The 22,345-nt window shown below is 43.3% G+C and overlaps 1 protein-coding gene across 1 annotated transcript in view; it reads right to left on the bottom strand.

Annotated features, from left to right (window-relative positions):
• Positions 1 to 1,212: 1,212 nt before the first annotated feature.
• LOC117512569 (14-3-3 protein beta/alpha-1-like) overlaps positions 1,213 to 22,345 on the bottom strand; it is a 39,001-nt gene continuing 17,868 nt past the window's right edge. The window contains exons 2-6 of the mRNA XM_034172698.1: positions 9,827 to 10,123; positions 9,588 to 9,711; positions 8,067 to 8,230; positions 2,990 to 3,085; positions 1,213 to 2,905 (exon numbers count right to left, since the gene is read on the bottom strand). Of these exons, the coding sequence (XP_034028589.1) occupies positions 2,849 to 2,905; positions 2,990 to 3,085; positions 8,067 to 8,230; positions 9,588 to 9,711; positions 9,827 to 10,120 (735 nt within the window). The 5' untranslated portion in view covers positions 10,121 to 10,123 and the 3' untranslated portion in view covers positions 1,213 to 2,848. The remainder of the gene's footprint in view (positions 2,906 to 2,989; positions 3,086 to 8,066; positions 8,231 to 9,587; positions 9,712 to 9,826; positions 10,124 to 22,345) is intronic.

Genomic DNA, 22,345 nt, shown 5'->3' with positions numbered 1-22,345 from the left:
CCTGGTCCCAACCCTGGATAGTCACGGTTTGGAGGATTTAAGAAAATTGGCCAGATTTCTAGAAATGAGAGCTGCTCCATCCAAAGTGGGATGGATGCCGTCTCTCCTAACAAGACCAGGTTTTCCCCAGAAGCTTTGCCAATTATCTATGAAGCCCACCTCATTTTTTGGACACCACTCAGACAGCCAGCAATTCAAGGAGAACAGGCGGCTAAACATGTCACTCCCGGTCCGATTGGGGAGGGGCCCAGAGAAAACTACAGAGTCCGACATTGTCCGACATTACATGACTCAAGAATGGAGTTTGCAGGAGGAGATAAACAGAGTTTGCTTGTTTTCATCGTAATAACTTAATATACTGATCTATCTAATCGAGTGGGAAGGTGGTATGTTTTTATTCATTTATTTGGCCAATTACTGTTCTAAACTATTTGAACAAGAATACTTCGCTTTTCTAAGATGAATCTGCCAAAAACAAAGCCCTTTGAGCAATTCTCAATTCTTGGCTACTGCTGAGAAACAGGTTTTTAAATATTGTCAAGACGGATTAAAAGACACACAAAAAAATTCCGAGTTCTATGATAAAGTTAATACTTCTGCCAAGCACAAATTGCGTAACGTGCCATCATTCACAAATGACAAAACTAAAGTTTCAATAGTTTTACGAAGACACTTCAACTTGATATAAGAAATTAACGACTGACAGTATGTCGGCACGCGCACAAACTAGAAAAAAAAAAAAAACCCGGAACGCTAGCTTCACTAATGTAACGAGTCTCAGGCTTTGCATTATATCCAATTTTGACACTCTGGAATCACTGAAGCAAAATCTTAAAAAATAGTAGAATTTTGTTAGCTTTACTTACAACTTTTAAACAGCCATCCGTTTGACCTCACCTCTGGTGGATTTTTTTTTTTTTTTTTAATTGCCGTTTAACACCTGCTCGTGCCCTCCGCCTACCGCTATTCTAATTGACCTGTGGGGGAGGGAACTATGTTGCAAAGTCACACTCCGCGAAGAAAACTAGTTCACCAAAACTGCTCAAATCATTGAATGTTGTCCTCTGGTGGTCAACACTTAAATACAATCAATCACGTGCGTACCAAATCTCAAACCATAACATTTGGGACGGGGAAAAAAAAAAAAAAAAAAAAAAAAAGAAAAAAAAAAAAAAAAATCCCAGTACTAATTTAATAATAAAAAAGCAGACATTTATTTTAAACGAAACTTTATTTCACTGAATGGTCTTTGACACTTTCCTATTTCTTACTTGTAGTGAAACTAGAATGGTCTTAAACACAAACACAAAGCTAGAATTACACCAACCACTGTTTTATCTCTGTTTCTTTGTTGCTTTTTAGAGCTATTCTACATTTTCACAACCACGTGTGTGCACTGGATAATAGACTGTTACAGAAGCAAATTTTTAGCCAAAAGACTTGTCAGTAAAAACAAAGCAAGTTGAGATACCTGATATACAGACAGGCTTCTTTCCACATTCACTAACTGCATTTTCATCAAGCATAATCATGAACTGACATTTTTCTCCCCCAAAACAGAACATTTTTAAATTAATTTAAGCATTGCCAGAGTAAACTGTCAGCTATAACCTGGAGAAGTGGCTTCAAATTAGATGTGGAATGTAGTGATATGTGGTATTGTGACACTGAGCTTCGTTCCAAAGTGGAATGGGACTTCAGTCGGAATATTCATAGTACACCCGATTTTTGAGGTGATCATTCAGTCACAAGCTTTATAAGGAACCGTCGTGCAACTGGGTAAAAATCTGAAAAGATTTACCAGCTGAAATATGTCCCATTTGAGCCTCTTTTCTGAGAACTGCAACAATCGTATCTGGCTACGCAACTTAAAATTATAAACTGCAAGCAAAAAGCCGGGTACAAAAGGAGAAAACACTTTGCAATACAAAGAAAAATCCTTGACATGTAATATTTTGCAAGCAGGGTTGGTACAATGTGGGAAGACATTTTCAGTTAACACCAGTGAAAGTTTAGGTTTTAAATACATGATCGTCTTGCAAAAATGCACAGAACCACGTGTACATATACACACACTCATACAGTTTGTTTCATTGTACGGAGTTCTAGCAGCACCCAGACAGTGAGCAAATTCTACAAAAACTATACTTCATTCAGATGGAGCTTTTTTCCAAAAACCAAATTCGAAACGCTTGAACAAATCTACCATGAAAAGGCCCTTAAAAACTGACTGTGTACATAATAAAAGGAGCGTTGCACAGAGATGTCAGTGTCACAATACAGCCTGCCTCCTTTCTGTATGAGCCCACAGCAGAATTGCGGTCAGTTACATGCAGAATTTTAGTGTGTCGCAATTTCAACTAGTCCTGTGAAGCAAATTGCCAAAATCTACTGTCACAGTGTTTTGTGGAAATGAACCGTCACTATTTACTGTACTAGAGAACCTGTCAATATGAGGACAAGAAGGGAAAAAAAAAAAAAAAAAAAAAAATCTACTTTTTTGAGAGAAATGATCAAGAATTCAAAACACCCCTCACCACAAATCGTGTACATCTTGACATACATTCACACTGCCTCTCATACCAACGAGAAAACTACACCGACAAAACAACAGCAACATGGACTCACTAGTCAATACAACATGTTACCACCACATGTCTGAATCTGCTAACAACTGAAAATTCCCCTTTCACCTCAGTGACCTGAGAGGGGTACAGAGGCAAAGTAGCCAATCAGGAGCAATTCAGGCTGCTTGTCATACAGAAGGGAGAGGGGCCGATGGAGTGGAGGAGGATGTATATAAGCCGTCTGTGTTTAAGAGTATAGGTGAATCAACAGTGCAAAATCATTAGTTCTCCCCTTCTCCAGTCTCTGCTTCATCTCCCTGGCTTTCCGATGTCCACAGCTGGTAAGAGAGAAAGAAAAGGATCATTTATTTGCTATTTAATGCATCAGTACCAAACAAAATAGAAAAACAAATGTTACTCACAGTCAGGTTGTCCCTTAGTAGTTGCATGATCAGAGTGCTGTCTTTGTAAGAATCCTCATTCAAACTGTCAAGTTCAGCGATGGCGTCATCAAATGCCTGAAATGCAAAGATGGCTTCAAACATCACTGAATATTCCAGCAACATTTTAAGACCAAACCTCAATCATCAATAAAGCTTCAATTCTGTACACAAGCCTTTTGTAAAGATATAACCAATAAAATGCAGTTAAACAGCATGCCTAAATGATTTTTTGGGGAGAGATTGTAATGATAATGCATTTTTCACATGTCCCGTTACAATAATTACTGTGTTGACATCACAATATGATATGTGGACATTTGAGACAGGTGAGCCAATGAAGCAAATAAGTGGGACATCACCATTTTTATAGCCCCTTTGTTTATTAATGTACAGCTTTTTAACTGCACAAGTCCATTTTATTTATGGTATGTTTATGGCAATCCTTTATCACTGAATGGTTCATCAAATATTTTTAATGAAGTCATATCAAGACCATTTCATCTATTTGTTTAATAAGAAGTCTTTGTCCAAGTACATAGGCCATCTCTCCAAAGTATCTACCTATTAATAGCCAAGTGACCTGTGTGTGTGTGTGTGTGTGTGTGTGTGCGTGCATGTGTATGATTTTGATCAAGGACAAGCTGGGGAGAGCTGACACTTGCCGTTTGGTATGTTTATGTATTTTGGTTCAGGAATAAATGCAGTGAAAACAGAAAGTTGATAGGAGCAATATTTTTGGAGAAATTGGGCACCATAGAATCATTTGAGGGTGGGTGACAAAGGGTTAAAATGAAAGCGCATATGCAACTTTCGGGGACAGCTGCATTATCGGCCAGTCACTCCTCTGGTTCATTATTCACATTAAATTTTGCTAAAAACCTACCAACATAACCACTGGGAACCAAAAACACTGCACTTTTCGCAACTGCTTTGGTGATTGCAGCCGAAAACAAAACAGTACAGCATCTTTCTGTGTGAAGTGATGCTGTGTTTGTGTTGCGTAATAGCAGGCTGTCCCCAGAAGTGGTCAAATCTCACGATATCATGCAGGGGTTCCAATGAGACTGCGCTGCCCCATTAGGGATATTAGCTAACAACAGTGAAAAATGGACGTTGATAATTAAATTCTGTACTCGCACGCCATTCCAGTAGGAGGTGGTAAATCATCTATATATTAAAAGCCAAGTTGCCTCTTTGTACGTGTATATAATTTCGATCATGGGCAAACTGGGGAGAGCTGACATTTGCTATTAGATATGTATTTTGGGTCAAGGATGATCGCCATGAAACATAATGTTGTTAAGACTAATATTTTTGAAGAAACTATGGATATTAGCCAACAACACTGAACAATGGACGTTGATAATTACATTCTGGACCCACACGCCATTCCAGCAAGGGATAATAAATCATCTATATATTAAAAGGGAAGGTCTGTGTATGTGTGTGTGTGTGATTTTATTTTGTAAGTTCAATGTAATTACATAAGTGTAAATACATTACAAATACACGGAGGACACAAGAAAGTGAAAACACTTATTTCCATTGTGGTCCATTTAAACTTGTCTTTGTATGCCACCATAATGGAAATGAAATTAATCAAGTTCTAGTTGTAGTTCCAACTTTAATTCATGGAATTCAACAAAAATATTGCATTAGCCATTTAGGAATTGCAGCCAAATGTATAGACCAGTGGCTCACAAACCCAGTCCTCAAGTACCACCTAACTTACGCATTTTCTATCTCCCCTTCCTCTGCCACAAGCTGATTACATCACTCAGGTGTCTGTTTGTACTTGAATGGCTGCACAACAAAACTGGTAAAAACAGGTCGGGCCAATCGCAACCGTTTATCTAAGATGGGGCAAGATCTATACAATGAATTGTTGAGGAGTGCCGAACAGCTACTGTTATAAACAACTAGTTGACATCGAGTCACTCACTCATCTTCATCCGCTTATCCGGGATCGGGTCGCCGAGGAACCAGCCCCAGCAGGGGACCACAGACTTCCCTTTCCCGACCCACATTAACCACCTCTGACTAGGGGATCCCGAGGCATTCCCAGGCCAGTGTGGAGCTGTAATCTCTCCACCTAGTACTGGGTCTTCCCCGGGGTCTCCTCCCAGAAGGACGTGCCAGGAACACCTCCCTAGGGAGGTGCCCAGGGGACATCCTCACCAGATGCCCGAACCATCTCAGCTGGCTCCTTTCAACACGAAGGAGCAGCGGCTCTACTCTGAGTTCCCCACAGATGACTGAGCTTCTCACCCTATCTCTAAAGGAAACACAATCCACCCTCCTAAGGAAACCCATTTCGGCCACTTGTACACGCGATCTAGTTCTTTCGGTTATGACCCAACCCTCATGACTATAGATGAGAGTAGGAAAGAAGATTGACCAGTAGATCGAGAGCTTCACCTTTTGGCTCAGCTCCCTTTTCGTCACAACAGTATGGTAGAGTGAATGCAATACTGTCACTGCTGCGCAGATTCTTCGGCCAATCTCACGCTCCATTGTCACCCCACTCGTGAACAAGACCCCAAGGTACTTGAACTCCTTCACATGGGGCAAGACCGCATTCCCTTCTCGGAGTAGGCAATCCATTGGTTTCCTGCTGAGAACCATGGCCTCAGATATACAGTGGGGCAAAAAAGTATTTAGCCAGCCCCTGATTGTGCAAGTTCTCCTACTTAGAAAGATGAGAGGTCTGTAATTTTCAACATAGGTACACTTCAATTATGAGAGACAAAATGAAAAAAACAAAAAAAAAAAAATCCAAGAAATCACATTGTAGGATTTTTAAAGAATTTATTTGTAAAGTATGGTGGAAAACAAGTATTTGGTCACCCACAAACAAGCAAGATTTCTGGCTCTTACAGACCTGTAACAACTTCTTTGAGAAGCTCTTCTGTCCTCCACCTGTTAGCTGTATTAATGGCAACTGCTGGAACTCGTTATCTGTATAAAAGACACCTATCCACAGCCTCAAACAGTCAAATCAAATAAATTTTATTTATATAGCGCCAAATCACAACAAACAGTTGCCCCAAGGCGCTTTATATTGTAAGGCAAAGCCATACAATAATTACGGAAAAAACCCCAACGGTCAAAACGACCCCCTGTGAGCAAGCACTTGGCGACAGTGGGAAGGAAAAACTCCCTTTTAACAGGAAGAAACCTCCAGCAGAACCAGGCTCAGGGAGGGGCAGTCTTCTGCTGGGACTGGTTGGGGCTGAGGGAGAGAGGCAGGAAAAAGACATACTGTGGAAGAGAGCAGAGATCAATCACTAATGATTAAATGCAGAGTGGTGCATACAGAGCAAAAAGAGAAAGAAACACTGCATCATGGGAACCCCCCAGCAGTCTAAGTCTATAGCAGCATAACTAAGGGATGGTTCAGGGTCACCTGATCCAGCCCTAACTATAAGCGGACTATAAGTCAGACTCCAAAACTCAACAATGGCCAAGACCAAAGAGCTGTCGAAAGACACCAGGAAGAAAATTGTAGATGTGCACCAGGCTGGGAAGAGTGAGTCTACAACAGGCAAGCATGTTGATGTGAATAAATCAACTATGGGAGCAATTGTAAGAAAATGGAAGACATACAAGACCATTAATAATCTCCCTCGATCTGGGGCTCCACGCAAGATGTCATCCCATGCAGTCAAAATGATCATGAGAACGGTGAAGAAAAATCCCAGAACTACACGGAGGAACCTGATGAAGTAACAAAGGCTACACACTATGCAGAGAGGGACTAAAATCCTGCAGTGCCAGGCGTGTCCCCCTGCTTAAGCCAGTATGTGTCCAGGCCCGTCTGAAGTTTGCCTGAGAGCATATGGATGATCCAGAAGAGGATTGGGAGAATATCATGTGGTCAGATGAAACCAGAACAGGACACTTTGGTTAAAAACTCAACTTGTCGTGTTTGGAGGAAGAAGAATGCTGAGTTGCATTCCAAGAACACCATATCTACTGTGAAGCATGGGGATGGAAACATCATGCTTTGGAGCTGTTTTTCTGCAAAGGGGACAGGACGACTGATCTGTGTTAAGGGAAGAATGAACACGGCCATGTATCATGAGATTTTAAGCCAAAACCTCCTTCCATCAGTGAGAGCATTGAAGATACAACGTGGCTGGGTCTTTCAGCATGACAATGATCCCAAACGCACCACTAGGGCAATGAAGGAGTGGCTCCGTAAAAAACACTTGAAGGTCCTGGAGTGGCCAAGCCAGTCTCCAGACCCCATAGAAAATTTGTTAAGGGAGTTGAAAGTCCGTATTGCCCAGCGACAGCCCCAAAACGTCACTGCTCTAGAGGAGATCTGCATGGAGGAATGGGCCAAAATACCAGCTCCAGTGTGTGCAAACCTGGTGAAGACTTACAGGAAACTTTTGACCTCTGTCATTGCCAACAAAGGATATGTTACAAAGTATTGAGATGAACTTTTGTTATTGACCTAATACATATTTTCCACCATAAATTAGAAATAAATTCTTTAAAAATCCTACAATGTGATTTCCTGGATTTTTTTTTTTCTAATTTTGTCTCTCACAGTTGAAATGTACCTATGTTGAAAATTACAGACATCTCTCATCTTTCTAAGTAGGAGAACTTGCACAATCAGGGACTGACTAAATACTTTTTTGTCCCACTGTAGAGATGCTGATCCTCCTCTCAGTCGCTTCACACTCGGCTGCAAACTGATCCAGTGAGTGTTGGAGGTCACAGACCGATGAAGCCAACAGGACCACATCATCTGCAAAAAGCAGCGATGAGACCCTGAGCCCACAAAACTGGAGACTGCCCCTGTAATTGGCACACACTCTAGTTTATTAATTTAATCTAACTCTGCCTGTCAGCAATTACTCTCATGTCCAAAAAGACATTTTACCTGCCCAGAACAAATCGGACAAGCATCAATGTCATGGCCTGAAAAACCAGTGTTATTTAAGTAGGAAAATTATTTCAGAGACCAGACAAAACTTGTTATCTCAACCTGTAACTTGTTGTTTAAACAAATAAATAAAAGTCCAAAGGATTTGGTTCATACCGTTTTAGCCAGATTGCAGGCCTTGTCCGGGTTATTGAGGATTTCATAATAGAACACTGAAAAGTTGAGCGCCAGGCCAAGCCTGATAGGGTGCGTTGGTTGCATCTCCTCCTTGCTAATTTTAAAAGCGCTTTCATAGGCTGACTGGGAATTCTCCACATTACCTGGAACAAGAGAAAGGTGAATGGCACATGTATAGTGTCCCTCAAAAGTATTGGAACACTTGGAATTTCACACATTTTAATTACAAATACAAAAAGTAAAATTTTCTAAAATACGTTTCCTTAAACTCAAACTGAAAGCAAATCTCTATGATATCAATTAATTAAAAATGTCAAAGCCAAGATGATGGGTTGCATAAGTTATGGCACACTTTGGTTTAATACCTGCAAATAATCAGTTTTATTGCCAGTATTCTTCAGACAAGTCAGGGGATGGATACATGACCATCCCCAAGTCACTGACAGGGGTTGGTAAGGTTAGACCTTACTTGTGTGAAGTGCCTTGAGGCAGCTTTGTTGTGATTTGGTGCTACATAAACTAAATAAATTGAAACTGACTGAATATGTCTTGGACTTTATTTACATCAATTATGAAGAAATACAAACAGTATAGCACTCCACAGGGGTGGTGGCCAAGTGGTTAATGCGCTTGGTTTCAGTTCAGAAGGCTCCGGGTTCAAATCCCACCCCTGCCACATTTCTCCATGTAATGTGGAGTTGCGTCAGGAAGGGCATCCGGCGTAAAACCTGTGCCAATTCAACATGTAGATCCACCTTGGATTTGCTGTGGCGACCCCAAGTGCAAACAAGGGAGCAGCCGAAGAGACTTACTTACAAACAGTGTAGCACTCTATAGTAAATTTGTGGTGAGTAGACAGTTCCCAAAAACTGAAGGACTGTGCAAGAAGCAGAAGAATGAGGAAAGCCACCAAGACACCCAAACAACCCAGAAGAAGTTATAGGCTTCTGGGGCTGTGATTAGAGAAATTGTGTATTGTGCATGTTTTGTATCACCAGTTATACAGCTTCATGATGAAGTGGTAAAGAGGAGGATTTTCTTAAAAAGAAAAACTGAAAGTTCAGCTCCAATTTGCCAGAAGGTACATCTGAGATGCAAGCCTGGAATTGATGTATCGGGTGAAAGAAAATCCTCTATCTCCTTCATGTAAATAAAGTCCAAAACATATTCAATGACTTGGAAATGTTCATATATCCATCCCCTGACTTGTCTGAAGAAAACTGGCAAGAAAACTGATCATTTATAGGTATTATACCAAACCCTTCCATTACTTATGCAACCCATCATTTTGGCTTTTATATTAGTAATTAATTTATATTAACTTGTAATGATTTGCTTTCAGTTTGAGCTGAAGGAAAATAATTTTAGAGTTTTATTTTGTGCATTGGAAATGACAAACTAAAATGTGTTAAATACCAAGTGTCCCAATACTGTCGGAGGGCACTGTACAAACAGCTCACACGGGTAAAAGGTTTTCATGTAAACACTCTTTGTACTTACACTGCTTTGAATCCTCCCTTGCAACCTCAGAAAGGTATCTATAATAGTCACCCTTCATTTTCAGATAGAACACCTTGCTTTCAGGAGATGTTGCTTTGGCAATGAGAAATGTATCCAGAAGGTACTAAAAATGATATAATAATTCAGTTTATTGTTAAATAGAACAAACTCTCAAGACGACTGTCTGCCCAGCCCTATGATGTAGAATTGTTTGTGCCACGAAACAGTGAAATACTTACCAACACATCTTCACATATTTCCTGCAGCTCAGCTTCAACCTTCTCTCGGTATTCACGTGCCATCTGCTGTTTTTTGTCATTGCCTTCAGTCTTCTGCTCAATGCTGGAAATGACACGCCAGGATGAACGACGAGCTCCTACCACATTCTTGTAGGCAACCGACAGAAGATTGCGCTCCTCATTAGAAAGCTCTTCGCCGTGCTCTGTCACCGACTTCATGGCTGCAGCCATGTCATCATAGCGCTCGGCCTGCTCAGCAAGCTTAGCCTTCTGTACTAGATCGTGCTTAGCCATTTTCTAGCCTGAGAGAGAGAGAGAGACAGAGAGAGAGAGAGAGATAGATACCGTTAGAAACAAGGTTTGGGAGGGCTACTTTAAAATATACTTCAGTAAAGATGCTAATTACTTGCTGCAAAATAAAATATGTAATTTAATCCCAGTCTCACAAAATTATAGTAATATAATCTAATTACTTTACATTACTTTTGTGCTACTTCAATATCAAATGCACTTAAAGAGGAGATCAACGAAATACATACCATATGAATATTATAGAAGTACATTCTGGAGGACAAATGACATAATCCAGAAAACAAGAACATTTTACACTTTAAATAAATGGAACTATACTCAACAAAAATATAAACGCAACACTTTTGGTTTTGCTCCCATTTTGTATGAGATGAACTCAAAGATCTAAAACTTTTTCCACATACACAATATCACCATTTCCCTCAAATATTGTTCACAAACCAGTCTAAATCTGTGATAGTGAGCACTTCTCCTTTGCTGAGATAATCCATCCCACCTCACAGGTGTGCCATATCAAGATGCTGATTAGACACCATGATTAGTGCACAGGTGTGCCTTAGACTGTCCACAATAAAAGGCCACTCTGAAAGGTGCAGTTTTGTTTTATTGGGGGGGGATACCAGTCAGTATCTGGTGTGACCACCATTTGCCTCATGCAGTGCAACACATCTCCTTCGCATAGAGTTGATCAGGTTGTCAATTGTGGCCTGTGGAATGTTGGTCCACTCCTCTTCAATGGCTGTGCGAAGTTGCGACAACGAACTGGAGTCAGGTCGAGACCCCGATGAGGACGACTAGCATGCAGATGAGCTTCCCTGAGATGGTTTCTGACAGTTTGTGCAGAAATTCTTTGGTTATGCAAACCGATTGTTTCAGCAGCTGTCCGAGTGGCTGGTCTCAGACGATCTTGGAGGTGAACATGCTGGATGTGGAGGTCCTGGGCTGGTGTGGTTACACATGGTCTGCAGTTGTGAGGCTGGTTGGATGTACTGCCAAATTCTCTGAAACGCCTTTGGAGACGGCTTATGGTAGAGAAATGAACATTCAATACACGAGCAACAGCTCTGGTTGACATTCCTGCTCTCAGCATGCCAATTGCACGCTCCCTCAAATCTTGCGACATCTGTGGCATTGTGCTGTGTGATAAAACTGCACCTTTCAGAGTGGCCTTTTATTGTGGGCAGTCTAAGGCACACCTGTGCACTAATCATGGTGTCTAATCAGCATCTTGATATGGCACACCTGTGAGGTGGGATGGATTATCTCAGCAAAGGAGAAGTGCTCACTATCACAGATTTAGACTGGTTTGTGAACAATATTTGAGGGAAATGGTGATATTGTGTATGTGGAAAAAGTTTTAGATCTTTGAGTTCATCTCATACAAAATGGGAGCAAAAACAAAAGTGTTGCGTTTATATTTTTGTTGAGTGTATAATGGAATGGGTATTTTCCAGAGTACAAGTCGCACCTGTTAAAAAAAAAAAAAAAAAAAAAAAGGCTCTTGAAGGAAAAAACATATATAAATCACATCAGAGTATAAATCACACATTTTCTGTTAATTAGGGATTTTTGTGCATTACTGCTGTTTATTCTTTTATTATTAGACTTCAGTTTGCTTAGTACTTTGATTCCTAAGAAAGTCCTATATAAATAGTCATTGTAATTATTATTTATAGCAAATATGGATTTTTTTTTTGGTATATAAGTTGCAGTGAAAAAAAAAGTATTAAAAAAAAAATCTGACATTCTCCGGAAAATGTGGTACTCTATTACAAGCAATCCATTAGTCCACAAGCCTGACTAGAAGTATTTGTCAGCTGGCAGAGGTTATGTAAATCAACCTGTCTGTGTAACTAATAACTCAAGTGTACAGGATGGATTTCACCACACTTTTGTGGAGCGAGTCCTTGTGTCTGTTAAACAGTCAACTACATTTTAAGCAAAATTCAGATCCAATTCAAAATCTTTTTCCATGCTGTAGTAACAATAAAAATGCAGAAAAATGAGTTAGTCCATTGTTTGCATAAGCAACAACTCAGTAATTGTTATCATCTTGTAAGTAAGTCCCTTTGGCTGCTCCCTTGTTTGCACTTGGGGTCGCCACAGCAAATCCAAGGTGGATCGGCACGTTGAATTGGCACAGGTTTTATGCCGGATGCCCTTCCTAACACAACTCCACATTACATGGAGAAATGTGGCAGGGGTGGGATTTGAACCCGGAACCTTCTGCACTGAAACCAAGCGCATTAAACACTTGGCCACCACCCCTGCAATTGTTATCATCTTGCAAGTAAGTCCCTTCGGCTGCTCCCTTGTTTGCACTCGGGGTCGCCACAGCAAATCCAAGGTGGATCTGCATGTTGAACTGGCACAAGTTTTACACAGGATGCCCTTCCTGACGCAACTCCACATTACATGGAGAAATGTGGCAGGGGTGGGATTTGAACCCGGAGCCTTCTGCACTGAAACCAAGTGCATTAACCACTTGGTCTTGTAACTGACCAAATTTAAAACAGCACATAATGATGATTAAGTGATTAGATGGTAGTTAACATTGATGCACCAGATCAAACAAAAAAAGCAACTTTCTTTTACCTATGTGGTATGCCATAGGCATATCTGCCACCTACTGGATGTGGCACCCACCTACATGCAAGTCCAAGCTAATAAACTAAGATAATAAATATGGGGAGAACCATGAGGCTCACTACACGGCCAAATATGGGATGAAATGTATAAGCCACTATGGGAATGTTAAACTTGAATTACAATGTAAATAATCAATTTGCTGCAAACGCACTTTAAATCATCACTTTTTTAATTCCCTCTTATTGTTTAATTGAGTTTGGGCATTTTGTTTGAATCTTTTTATTACCGTTTTATTAATTTGTTACCCTGCGCACTGCCTAAGCAGGATATTGTAATAGATTAACTGACTGACCACCTCCCACATACCCGACCGCTTACAAGATAACTAAAAACGGCTGGATGGATTTTCACCAAACTTTGTGGGAATATTACTTGGGCAAATATCCCAAGATGCAGGGTACGCTCTCCAGACCTTTTCAGTATACCGGTTGTTGTTGTTGTCCATTTGGCTGCTCCAGTTTTGTGTTCGGGGTTGCCACAGCGGATACAACCAGATCTGCATTGACATTTGGCACAAGTTTTACACCGGATGCCCTTCCTGACGCAACTCCAGTGTTACCTGGAGAAACACACACAGCCGCTGGTGTTCCAAAGAGGTCTCCCATCCAAGTACTAACCAGGTCCCGCACTGCTTAGCTTCTGAGATCTGACGGGATCAGGCTGACACAGAGCAGATATCACCCAAGGCAGCGCACCTTGGGTGATAATTGGGGATGGCCTTTTATTGTGGCCACACCTGTGCAATAATCATGCTGTCTAATCAGCATCTTGATATGTCACACCTGTGAAATGGGATGGATTATCTCAGCAAAGGAGAAGTGCTGACTAACACAGATTTAGACATACGAGGTCTGTCCAAAAGTAACGGACCTTTTTATTTTTTTCAAAAACTATATGGATTTGAATCACGTGTGATTGCATCAGCCAGGCAGCACCCCTCTCGTCGGATTTTCATTGTGAGGAAAATGTCTGAACAGCGCTGCATCAAATTTTTCCAGAAACTGTGAGAGACAGCCAGGTGGACACCATTCGGAAAATTCAGATGGCTTTCCTCAGCCGCTGTGGGCCGTCTTTACTCCGGTTGTAATGCTCCTTAATCTGTGTGATGCCCATAAGATCTTCACCGAAAGCCATCTGAATTTTTCCGAATGGTTTCCACCTGGCTGTCTCTCACAGTTTCTGAAAAAATTTTGATGCAGCAAAGCGCCAGTAGCTCAGCAATTTTCCTGACAATGAAAATCCGCCGAGGGGGCTGGACCACTCCTCCCACAAAGCCTGCTCACAGGCGAATGACGCAACCGACAGGCGTGAAAAACTCACGCATGCGCACGAAGGTTCAAGCTTGGCTGACGCAATCACACGTGATTCAAATCCATATTGTTTTTGCAAAAAATTAAAAGGTCGGATAGTTTAACAAACCTCGTATATATATATATATATATATATATATATATATATATATATATATATATATATATATATATATATATATATATATATATATATATATATATATACACACAACAAAAATATAAACGCAACACTTTTGGTTTTGCTCCCATTTTGTATGAGATGAACTCAAAGATCTAAAACTTTTTCCACATACACAATATCACCATTTCCCTCAAATATTGTTCACAAACCAGTCTAAATCTGTGATAGTGAGCACTTCTCCTTTGCTGAGATAATCCATCCCACCTCACAGGTGTGCCATATCAAGATGCTGATTAGACACCATGATTAGTACACAGGTGTGCCTTAGACTGCCCACAATAAAAGGCCACTCTGAAATGTGCCGTTTTGTTTTATTGGGGGGGGATACCAGTCAGTATCTGGTGTGACCACCATTTGCCTCATGCAGTGCAACACATCTCCTTCGCATAGAGTTGATCAGGTTGTCAATTGTGGCCTGTGGAATGTTGGTCCACTCCTCTTCAATGGCTGTGCGAAGTTGCTGGATATTGGCAGGAACTGGTACACGCTGTCGTATACGCCGGTCCAGAGCATCCCAAACATGCTTAATGGGTGACATGTCCGGTGAGTATGCTGGCCATGCAAGAACTGGGACATTTTCAGCTTCCAAGAATTGTGTACAGATCCTTGCAACATGGGGCCGTGCATTATCCTGCTGCAACATGAGGTGATGTTCTTTGATGTATGGCACAACAATGGGCCTCAGGATCTCGTCAAGGTATCTCTGTGCATTCAAAATGCCATCAATAAAATGCACCTGTGTTCTTCGTCCATAACAGACGCCTGCCCGTACCATAACCCCACCGCCACCATGGGCCACTCGATCCACAACATTGACATCAGAAAACCGCTCACCCACACGACGCCACACACGCTGTCTGCCATCTGCCCCGAACAGTGTGAACCAGGATTCATCCGTGAAGAGAACACCTCTCCAACGTGCCAAACGCCAGCGAATGTGAGCATTTGCCCACTCAAGTCGGTTACGACGACGAACTGGAGTCAGGTCGAGACCCCGATGAGGACGACGAGCATGCAGATGAGCTTCCCTGAGACGGTTTCTGACAGTTTGTGCAGAAATTCTTTGGTTATGCAAACTGATTGTTTCAGCAGCTGTCCGACTGGCTGGTCTCAGACGACCTTGGAGGTGAACATGCTGGATGTGGAGGTCCTGGGCTGGTGTGGTTACACGTGATCTGCGGTTGTGAGGCTGGTTGGATGTACTGCCAAATTCTCTGAAACGCCTTTGGAGACGGCTTATGGTAGAGAAATGAACATTCAATACACGAGCAACAGCTCTGGTTGACATTCCTGCTGTCAGCATGCCAATTGCACGCTCCCTCAAATCTTGCGACATCTGTGGCGTTGTGCTGTGTGATAAAACTGCACCTTTCAGAGTGGGCAGTCTAAGGCACACCTGTGCACTAATCATGGTGTCTAATCAGCATCTTGATATGGCACACCTGTGAGGTGGGATGGATTATCTCAGCAAAGGAGAAGTGCTCACTATCACAGATTTAGACTGGTTTGTGAACAATATTTGAGGGAAATGGTGATAGTGTATGTGGTAAAAGATTTAGATCTTTGAGTTCATCTCATACAAAATGGGAGCAAAACCAAAAGTGTTGCATTTATATTTTTGTTGAGTGTATATACACACACACACACACACATATACACCGTATTTTCCGGACTATAAGTCGCACTTTTTTACATGTTTTGGCCTGGGGTGCGACCTATATATGAAAAATGTACCGGTAGGATCTCAATTAATTTACTGTAACAAAACAATTTTACGTGACAGAGTCAATCTATGTTTTAAAATGGCCACCAGAAAAGGAAATGCAATGCATCATGGGCACTGTAGTATGGTGGCCGTCCTATAGGTTATGCTGGTCGCGATAACCAATCAGAGAACAGAACGTTGGACGCGTATTCCTCACCTCACCCACAGTGTGAGAAGCTGACGAACACGGTGCTTGCTGTTATTCCAGCATGGCGAACAAAACAGCTTTAACCCTTGGATATCAGTGTGAGCAGAGTTGACGCTGAGAGCTGCATGGGAGCACTGAGCGACGGCGGAGGATTAGCGTCTGCACTTGGAAGGAGCTGGATCGACACCGCTGGGCGGTCATGAGCTGCGCAGGTAGGTGCTGCATGGTTTGGCTCGCAATGTGGTCCGCAAAATACAAACATATCCGTAGGTAAAATGCAGCTCACGAGAGGGCACTCGAGGCTTGTGTGACTGTTCCTGCGACTTCTGACTACAATAGAAAAATAAAAATTTCAACGTTACTGATAACTTAACAAGATAACGGAGAAGGCCCGAAAAAATGCCACCAAAAAGAAAATCATACTCTGCAGATTACAAGTTAAGACTGGTTAAATATGCATCCGAAAACGGTAGCCGTCACAATATTATCATCTGAACTTTTCATGTTAACATACCTGTATGTCCATGGGATTTATAGTCCAGTGCAACTTATTTATGGTTTATTTTTCTTTATAATGGATAAAGTGGCTGGTGCGACTTATACTCCGGTGCAACTTATAGTCCGTAAAATACGGTACATATACACATACATATACACATATACACATATGCACATATATATACATACATATATATGCAGGGGGCACGGCATTAAAAATCGACATCACTGTGTAAAGGATCTTACCGCGTAGGCTCAGGAACACTTCAGAAAACCATTGTCAGTTCCTCAATACATCTCCAAGTGCAAGTTAAAACTCTACCATGCAAAGTAAAATATCCAGAATATCCAGAAACGCCTCCGCTTTCTCTGGGCCCGAGCTCATTTGAAATGGACAGATGCAAAGTGGAATAGTGTGCTGTGGTCTGATGAGTCCACATTTCAAATTGTTTTTGGAAATCATGGACGTCCTGTACTCCGGACAAAAGAGGAAAAAGACCATCCAGATTGTTACCAGCACAAAGTTCAAAAGCCAGCATCTGTAATGGTATGGCATGGACAACTTACACATTTGTGATAGCACCATCAATACTGAAAGGTACATCCAGGTTTTGGAGCATCCAAGCAACGTCCTTCTCAGGGACATCCTTGCTCATTTCATCAAGACAATGCCAAGCCACATTTTGCACATGTTACAACAGCGTGGCTTCATAGTAAAATAGCACGGTTACTAGACTGGCCTGCCTGCAGTCCAGACCTGTCACCCACTGAAAATGTGTGGCGCATTATGAAGCGCAAATTACGACAACGGAGACCCCGGACTGTTGAATAACTGAAGTCGTACATAAAGAATGGGAAAGAATTCCACCTTCAAAGCTTCAACAATTAGTTCAAACACTCAGAGTGTTGTTAGAAGGAAAGGTCATGCAACACAGTGGTAAACTGCCACTGTCCCAGCTTTTTTGAAACGTGTTGCATCCATCCATTTCAAAATGAGCAAATATTTGCACAAAAACAAAGTATCAGTTTGAACATTAAATATCTTGTCTTTGTGGTGTATTCAACTGAATATAGGTTGAAGAGGATTATACACACACACAAAACAAAAATATAAATGCAACACGTTCGTTTTTGCTCTCATTTTCACGAGCTGAACTCAAAGATCTAAAACATTTTCTGAATCAGAATCAGAAGAAGTTTACTGCCATTGCCAGTGAACATGATTCACAGACAAGGAATTTGCTTCGGTACAATGGTGCAACATTAAGAAGAGATAAAATGCTAAGATAAAATATAACGTGTCAAAATAAGATAAAATATAAAATAAGAAATATGAAAGGCTGTGTGCAACAGAAAAACAGAGAAACAGAAAAAAAAACAGTGCAGTGGGAGGAGTGCAATTAAAAACCAAAGTACACTGTCTAAAGTGACCCGTGATAAAATGATAAAGTGACAGAGTTAAGCTTAAGGTGACTGAGTTATGAGGAGTTCATGAGTCTAACGGCAGAGGGGAATAAACTGTTCATATGGCGGGAGGTTCTGGTCCGGATGGACTGTAGCCTCCTGCCCGAGGGGAGTGGTTTGAATAGACCGTGTGAAGGGTGAGAAGGGTCAGCTGTGATCCGACCTGCTCGGCCCAGAGTCCTGGAGACGTGCAGGTCGTGGAGAGATGGAAGGCTACAGCCGATCATCTTCTCAGCAGAGGCCACTATGCGCTGCAGTCTGTTTCCTTCCCTGGCTGTGGCCCCGGCGTACCACACCGTGATGGAGGAGCAGAGGATGGACTCTGATGGCCGTGTAGAACTGCACCATCAGCTGGACAAGCAGCTTGGCCTTCTTCAGCTGCCGCAGGAAGTACATCCTCTGCTGTGCCTTCTTGATGAGGGAGCTGATGGTTGACTCCCACTTGAGGTCCTGGGTGATGGTGGTGCAGAGGAAGCGGTGACAGACCACAGTGGTGATGGGGCTGTTGGTGAGGCGAGGGGGCTGTGGCTTTCCAGAAGTCCACGATCATCTCCACTGTTTTCTGGGCGTTGAGCTTCAAGTTATTGCTGCTGCACCAGGTCACCAGCCGGTCCACCTCCCTCCTGTAGGCAGACTCATCCCTATCCGAAATGAGTCCGATGAGGGTGGTGTCGTCCACAAACTTGATGAGCTTTACAGAGTCGTGGCTGGAGGTGCAGCAGTTAGTGTAGAGAAAGAAGAGCAGAGGGGAAAGGACACAGTCCTGTGGAGATCCTGTGCTGAGAGCCCGAGTGTTCGAGACATTTTTTCCCAGCCTCACACGCCGACTCCGGTCCATCAGGAAGTCTGTGATCCACCTGCAGGTGGAGTTGGGCACGTGGAGCAGAGAAAGCTTGTCCTGGAGCAAAGCTGGAAGGATGGTGTTGAATGCACAAACAGGATCCTAGCGTAGGTTCCTGGGGAGTCCAGGTGCTGCAGGATAGAGTGCAGGGCCAGGTTTATGGCGTCATCTACAGACCTGTTGGCTCTGTAGGCAAACTGCAGGGGTCCAGGATGGGGTCGGTGATGGACTTCAGGTGGGATAAAACCAGGCGTTCAAAGGTCTTCATGACTACAGACGTGAGAGCCACAGGCCTGTAGTCATTAAGTCCAGTGATGCGTGGTTTCTTGGGGACTGGAACTATGATTGAGGACTTGAAACAGACTGGAACATGGCATGACTCCAGGGAGGTGTTGAAGATCCCCATGAAGACTGGGGCCAGCTCATCAGCGCAGTGTATCAGGGTGGCAGGAGAGACACAGTGTGGGCCCGGGGCCTTACGTGGATTCAGCCTTTTGAAATGTCTCCTCACGTCCTCCTCTTGGACCGAGAGGGCAACAGGGGGAAGGTCCAGAGTGTTTGAATATCCAGTTGTGTGGGGGGTGGGGAGGTGTGAGTCCTTGTCTTCAAAGCGTGAATAGAAGACGATCAGGTCGTTGGCCAGCTTGAGGTCGTCAATAGAACGAGGTGCTTTGGGCTTGTAGTTGGTGATCTCTTTCAACCCCCTCCACACAGAGGCCGAGTCGTTGGCAGAGAACTTTTGCTGCAGACGTGAACTGTACATGGATTTAGCCTTTGCCACCTCCTTGCTAAATCTGTACTTTGCACCTCTGTAGCTGTCTCTGTCTCCTTCTCTGAAAGCCACCTCTTTCTGCTGACGGAGCTGCTGGAGTTTAGGTGTGAACCAGGGCTTGTCATTGTTACATCTCACCCTGGTACGCTGTGGGATGATGCTGTCTTCACAGAAATGAATATATGACGTCACAGTGTCCGTGTAGTCATCCAGCCTGGCCAAGCACGCGCGTAGCTCCTCTACAGCTTCATTGCTCCACACTTTAGACGTCCTCACAACAGGTTTAGAGAGTTTAAGTCTCTGTCTGTACGTGGGTATCAAGTGGACCATCACGTGATCTGAGAGTCCAAAAGCTGCAAGGGCCACCGCGCGGTAGGCACCGCTCACTGTCGTGTAACAATGATCTAACGTGCTCCCTTCTCTGGTCAGGCATTCAACAAACTGTTTGTATTTTGGTAATTCCTGACTGAGATTCCCTTTGTTAAAATCACAGAGAATTATAACAGAGTCCAGAAAGTAACTCTCCACGCTCATAATCTGATCCACGAGCGCTCGCTCAGCCTCGTGCACGTCCGCGCTCGGTGGAATATACACAGAGCAAAGTATGAAAGAGTTAAACTCACGTGGCGAGTAGAACGGTCTGCAGTTTATGAGGAGATATTCCAGAGCGGGACAGCAGTGTTGGGAGATCACAGTCACATCGGAGCACCAGGCATTGTTGATATAGAAGCAGAGTCCTCCCCCTCTAGTTTTTCCACCCGAGAGTGCTCGGTCTCTGTCTGCGCGGAGGGGTTGGAATCCCTCTAGTTGGAGCGCGCAGTCTGGTGTCTGTGCATTTAACGATGTCTCCGTGAAGCACAGTACACAAGATGAGGAGAAATCTCCATTCTTCTTCATCAGCAGTGCCATCTCATCCATCTTCTTGTGGAGTGAGCGGACGTTGGAGAGAAATATCCCAGGTAGGGGCGTGCGCGTGCCCCTTCGTCTGAGGCACACGAGAGCTCCAGCTCGTTTTCCTCACCGCTGTCGTCTCACTTTTTTGGCCAAAAAGTGAACCAGTTCAGCTGCAGGCACTAAAAAAAACTGGCGTAATGTCCATGGGTGATTTGATGTTTAGAAGCTCCTCGCGGGTGTAGGGACATGATGACACACGATTCACGCACAAAAACAGACAAAACAGGGAGCACCAGAATACCAGGGTGCCTTCACGTGGCGCCATATTGGAAGGGCGCCATTTCTACAAACACAAAAGACCTATTTCTCTCAAATAATGTGCACAAATCTGTTTAAATCTGTTAGTGAGCACTTCTCCTTTTCCGAGATAATCCATCCCACCTCACAGGTGCGGCATATCAAGATGCTGATTAGACAGGTGCTGCAAAATTGCCAGCTTGCACTCGGATGAGACGGACGCACTTTTCTCTTCTCCCTCCCTCCTTATCTTTCCTGCTTCTGTGGCGTGTTGTCTGTGAGGCTGCAGCTTTGCTCTTCTGGAAAACGACAAAAATGGATCTGTTAAAGTGGTCTCTGAACGCAATTGACACTGTTTTTACTACAAGACATTCGGGGGCGGAGGACCCGACCTGTCCTGCCAGGACGCATGCGATGGGTTACGTGAAGGACTTGTGGAGGAGATGGCAGGTCATGTGCCTTTACATGCTTTCTGTGGAGGACGTCGAAGATGTGTACATATTCGGCTTGGTGGTGACCGGCTTTCTGATGTGTGGAGCGGGCACTGTGCTGGTCTACCGGAAAATCAAGAAAGTGGAAGCAGCTTTGATTGGTCCTTCCAGGCTGCCCTACATGATTGATTCGATTGGGAAGGCAGTGGCTGCGCAGTCGGCGGGGGTTAACCGCGCGTTGGAAACATCTCGAGCAGAATTGCAGCCCTGGAAACCCTCTCTGACGGTCTGTGAAGACCACATTCTACATTCAGATGCATTGAGAGCCACTCTGTTCTCAGAACTGTGGAATCTTTCAGGCGTCTGCTAATCTGGCTATTCATTTGGCTTCCCCAAATACAGGTGCACTTCAAGGTCACTGTGATAAAACCTCCTCAGAAAATCAACACTTAAGCCTCGCTCCCTGGTCTTCCCCCCTCCCCTCAGCTTCTCCAGCTCTGACGTTGACTGTTCAGGACTGCTCAGACTGCGCAGGGCTGCCCCTCCCCCCTCCAGGATTGTCGGAGAAGGCCGTTGAAGGCGCCAAACAGGCTGCCTCCGGAGTGTTCTGATAAACTGGACCTCTTCAAATCTCGGTTGTCGTCCTGTGTCCTTGTTTTTGTCTGTGTGATTACTGTTTTTCTGTGCTGATAGGGATTTTTTTCCTCATTGCCGCTGTGTAATGCAGCGGCTATGAGGGTTTTTTTTTTTTTCTCCTTTTCCCTCGTGTTTTGCTTTCATATATATGTTTTATGTACCGGGCCGGCCTATGTGTTGTGTGTGTGTTGTTTGTTATGGGTCGGTGTTGGTTTGCTCAGCCCTGCTGTTGACCAAGGCAGGGATGTACATCTGGAGCTGGTCCCCGGGTGCCTAATGGCGACTTCTGCTCCTACTGGCAATTAGGATGGGTTAAAT

Source organism: Thalassophryne amazonica, chromosome 6, assembly GCF_902500255.1.
Source record: "Thalassophryne amazonica chromosome 6, fThaAma1.1, whole genome shotgun sequence".
NCBI classification, from domain to species: Eukaryota; Metazoa; Chordata; class Actinopteri; order Batrachoidiformes; family Batrachoididae; genus Thalassophryne; species Thalassophryne amazonica.
This window is presented reverse-complemented; position numbering and strand designations above follow the sequence as displayed.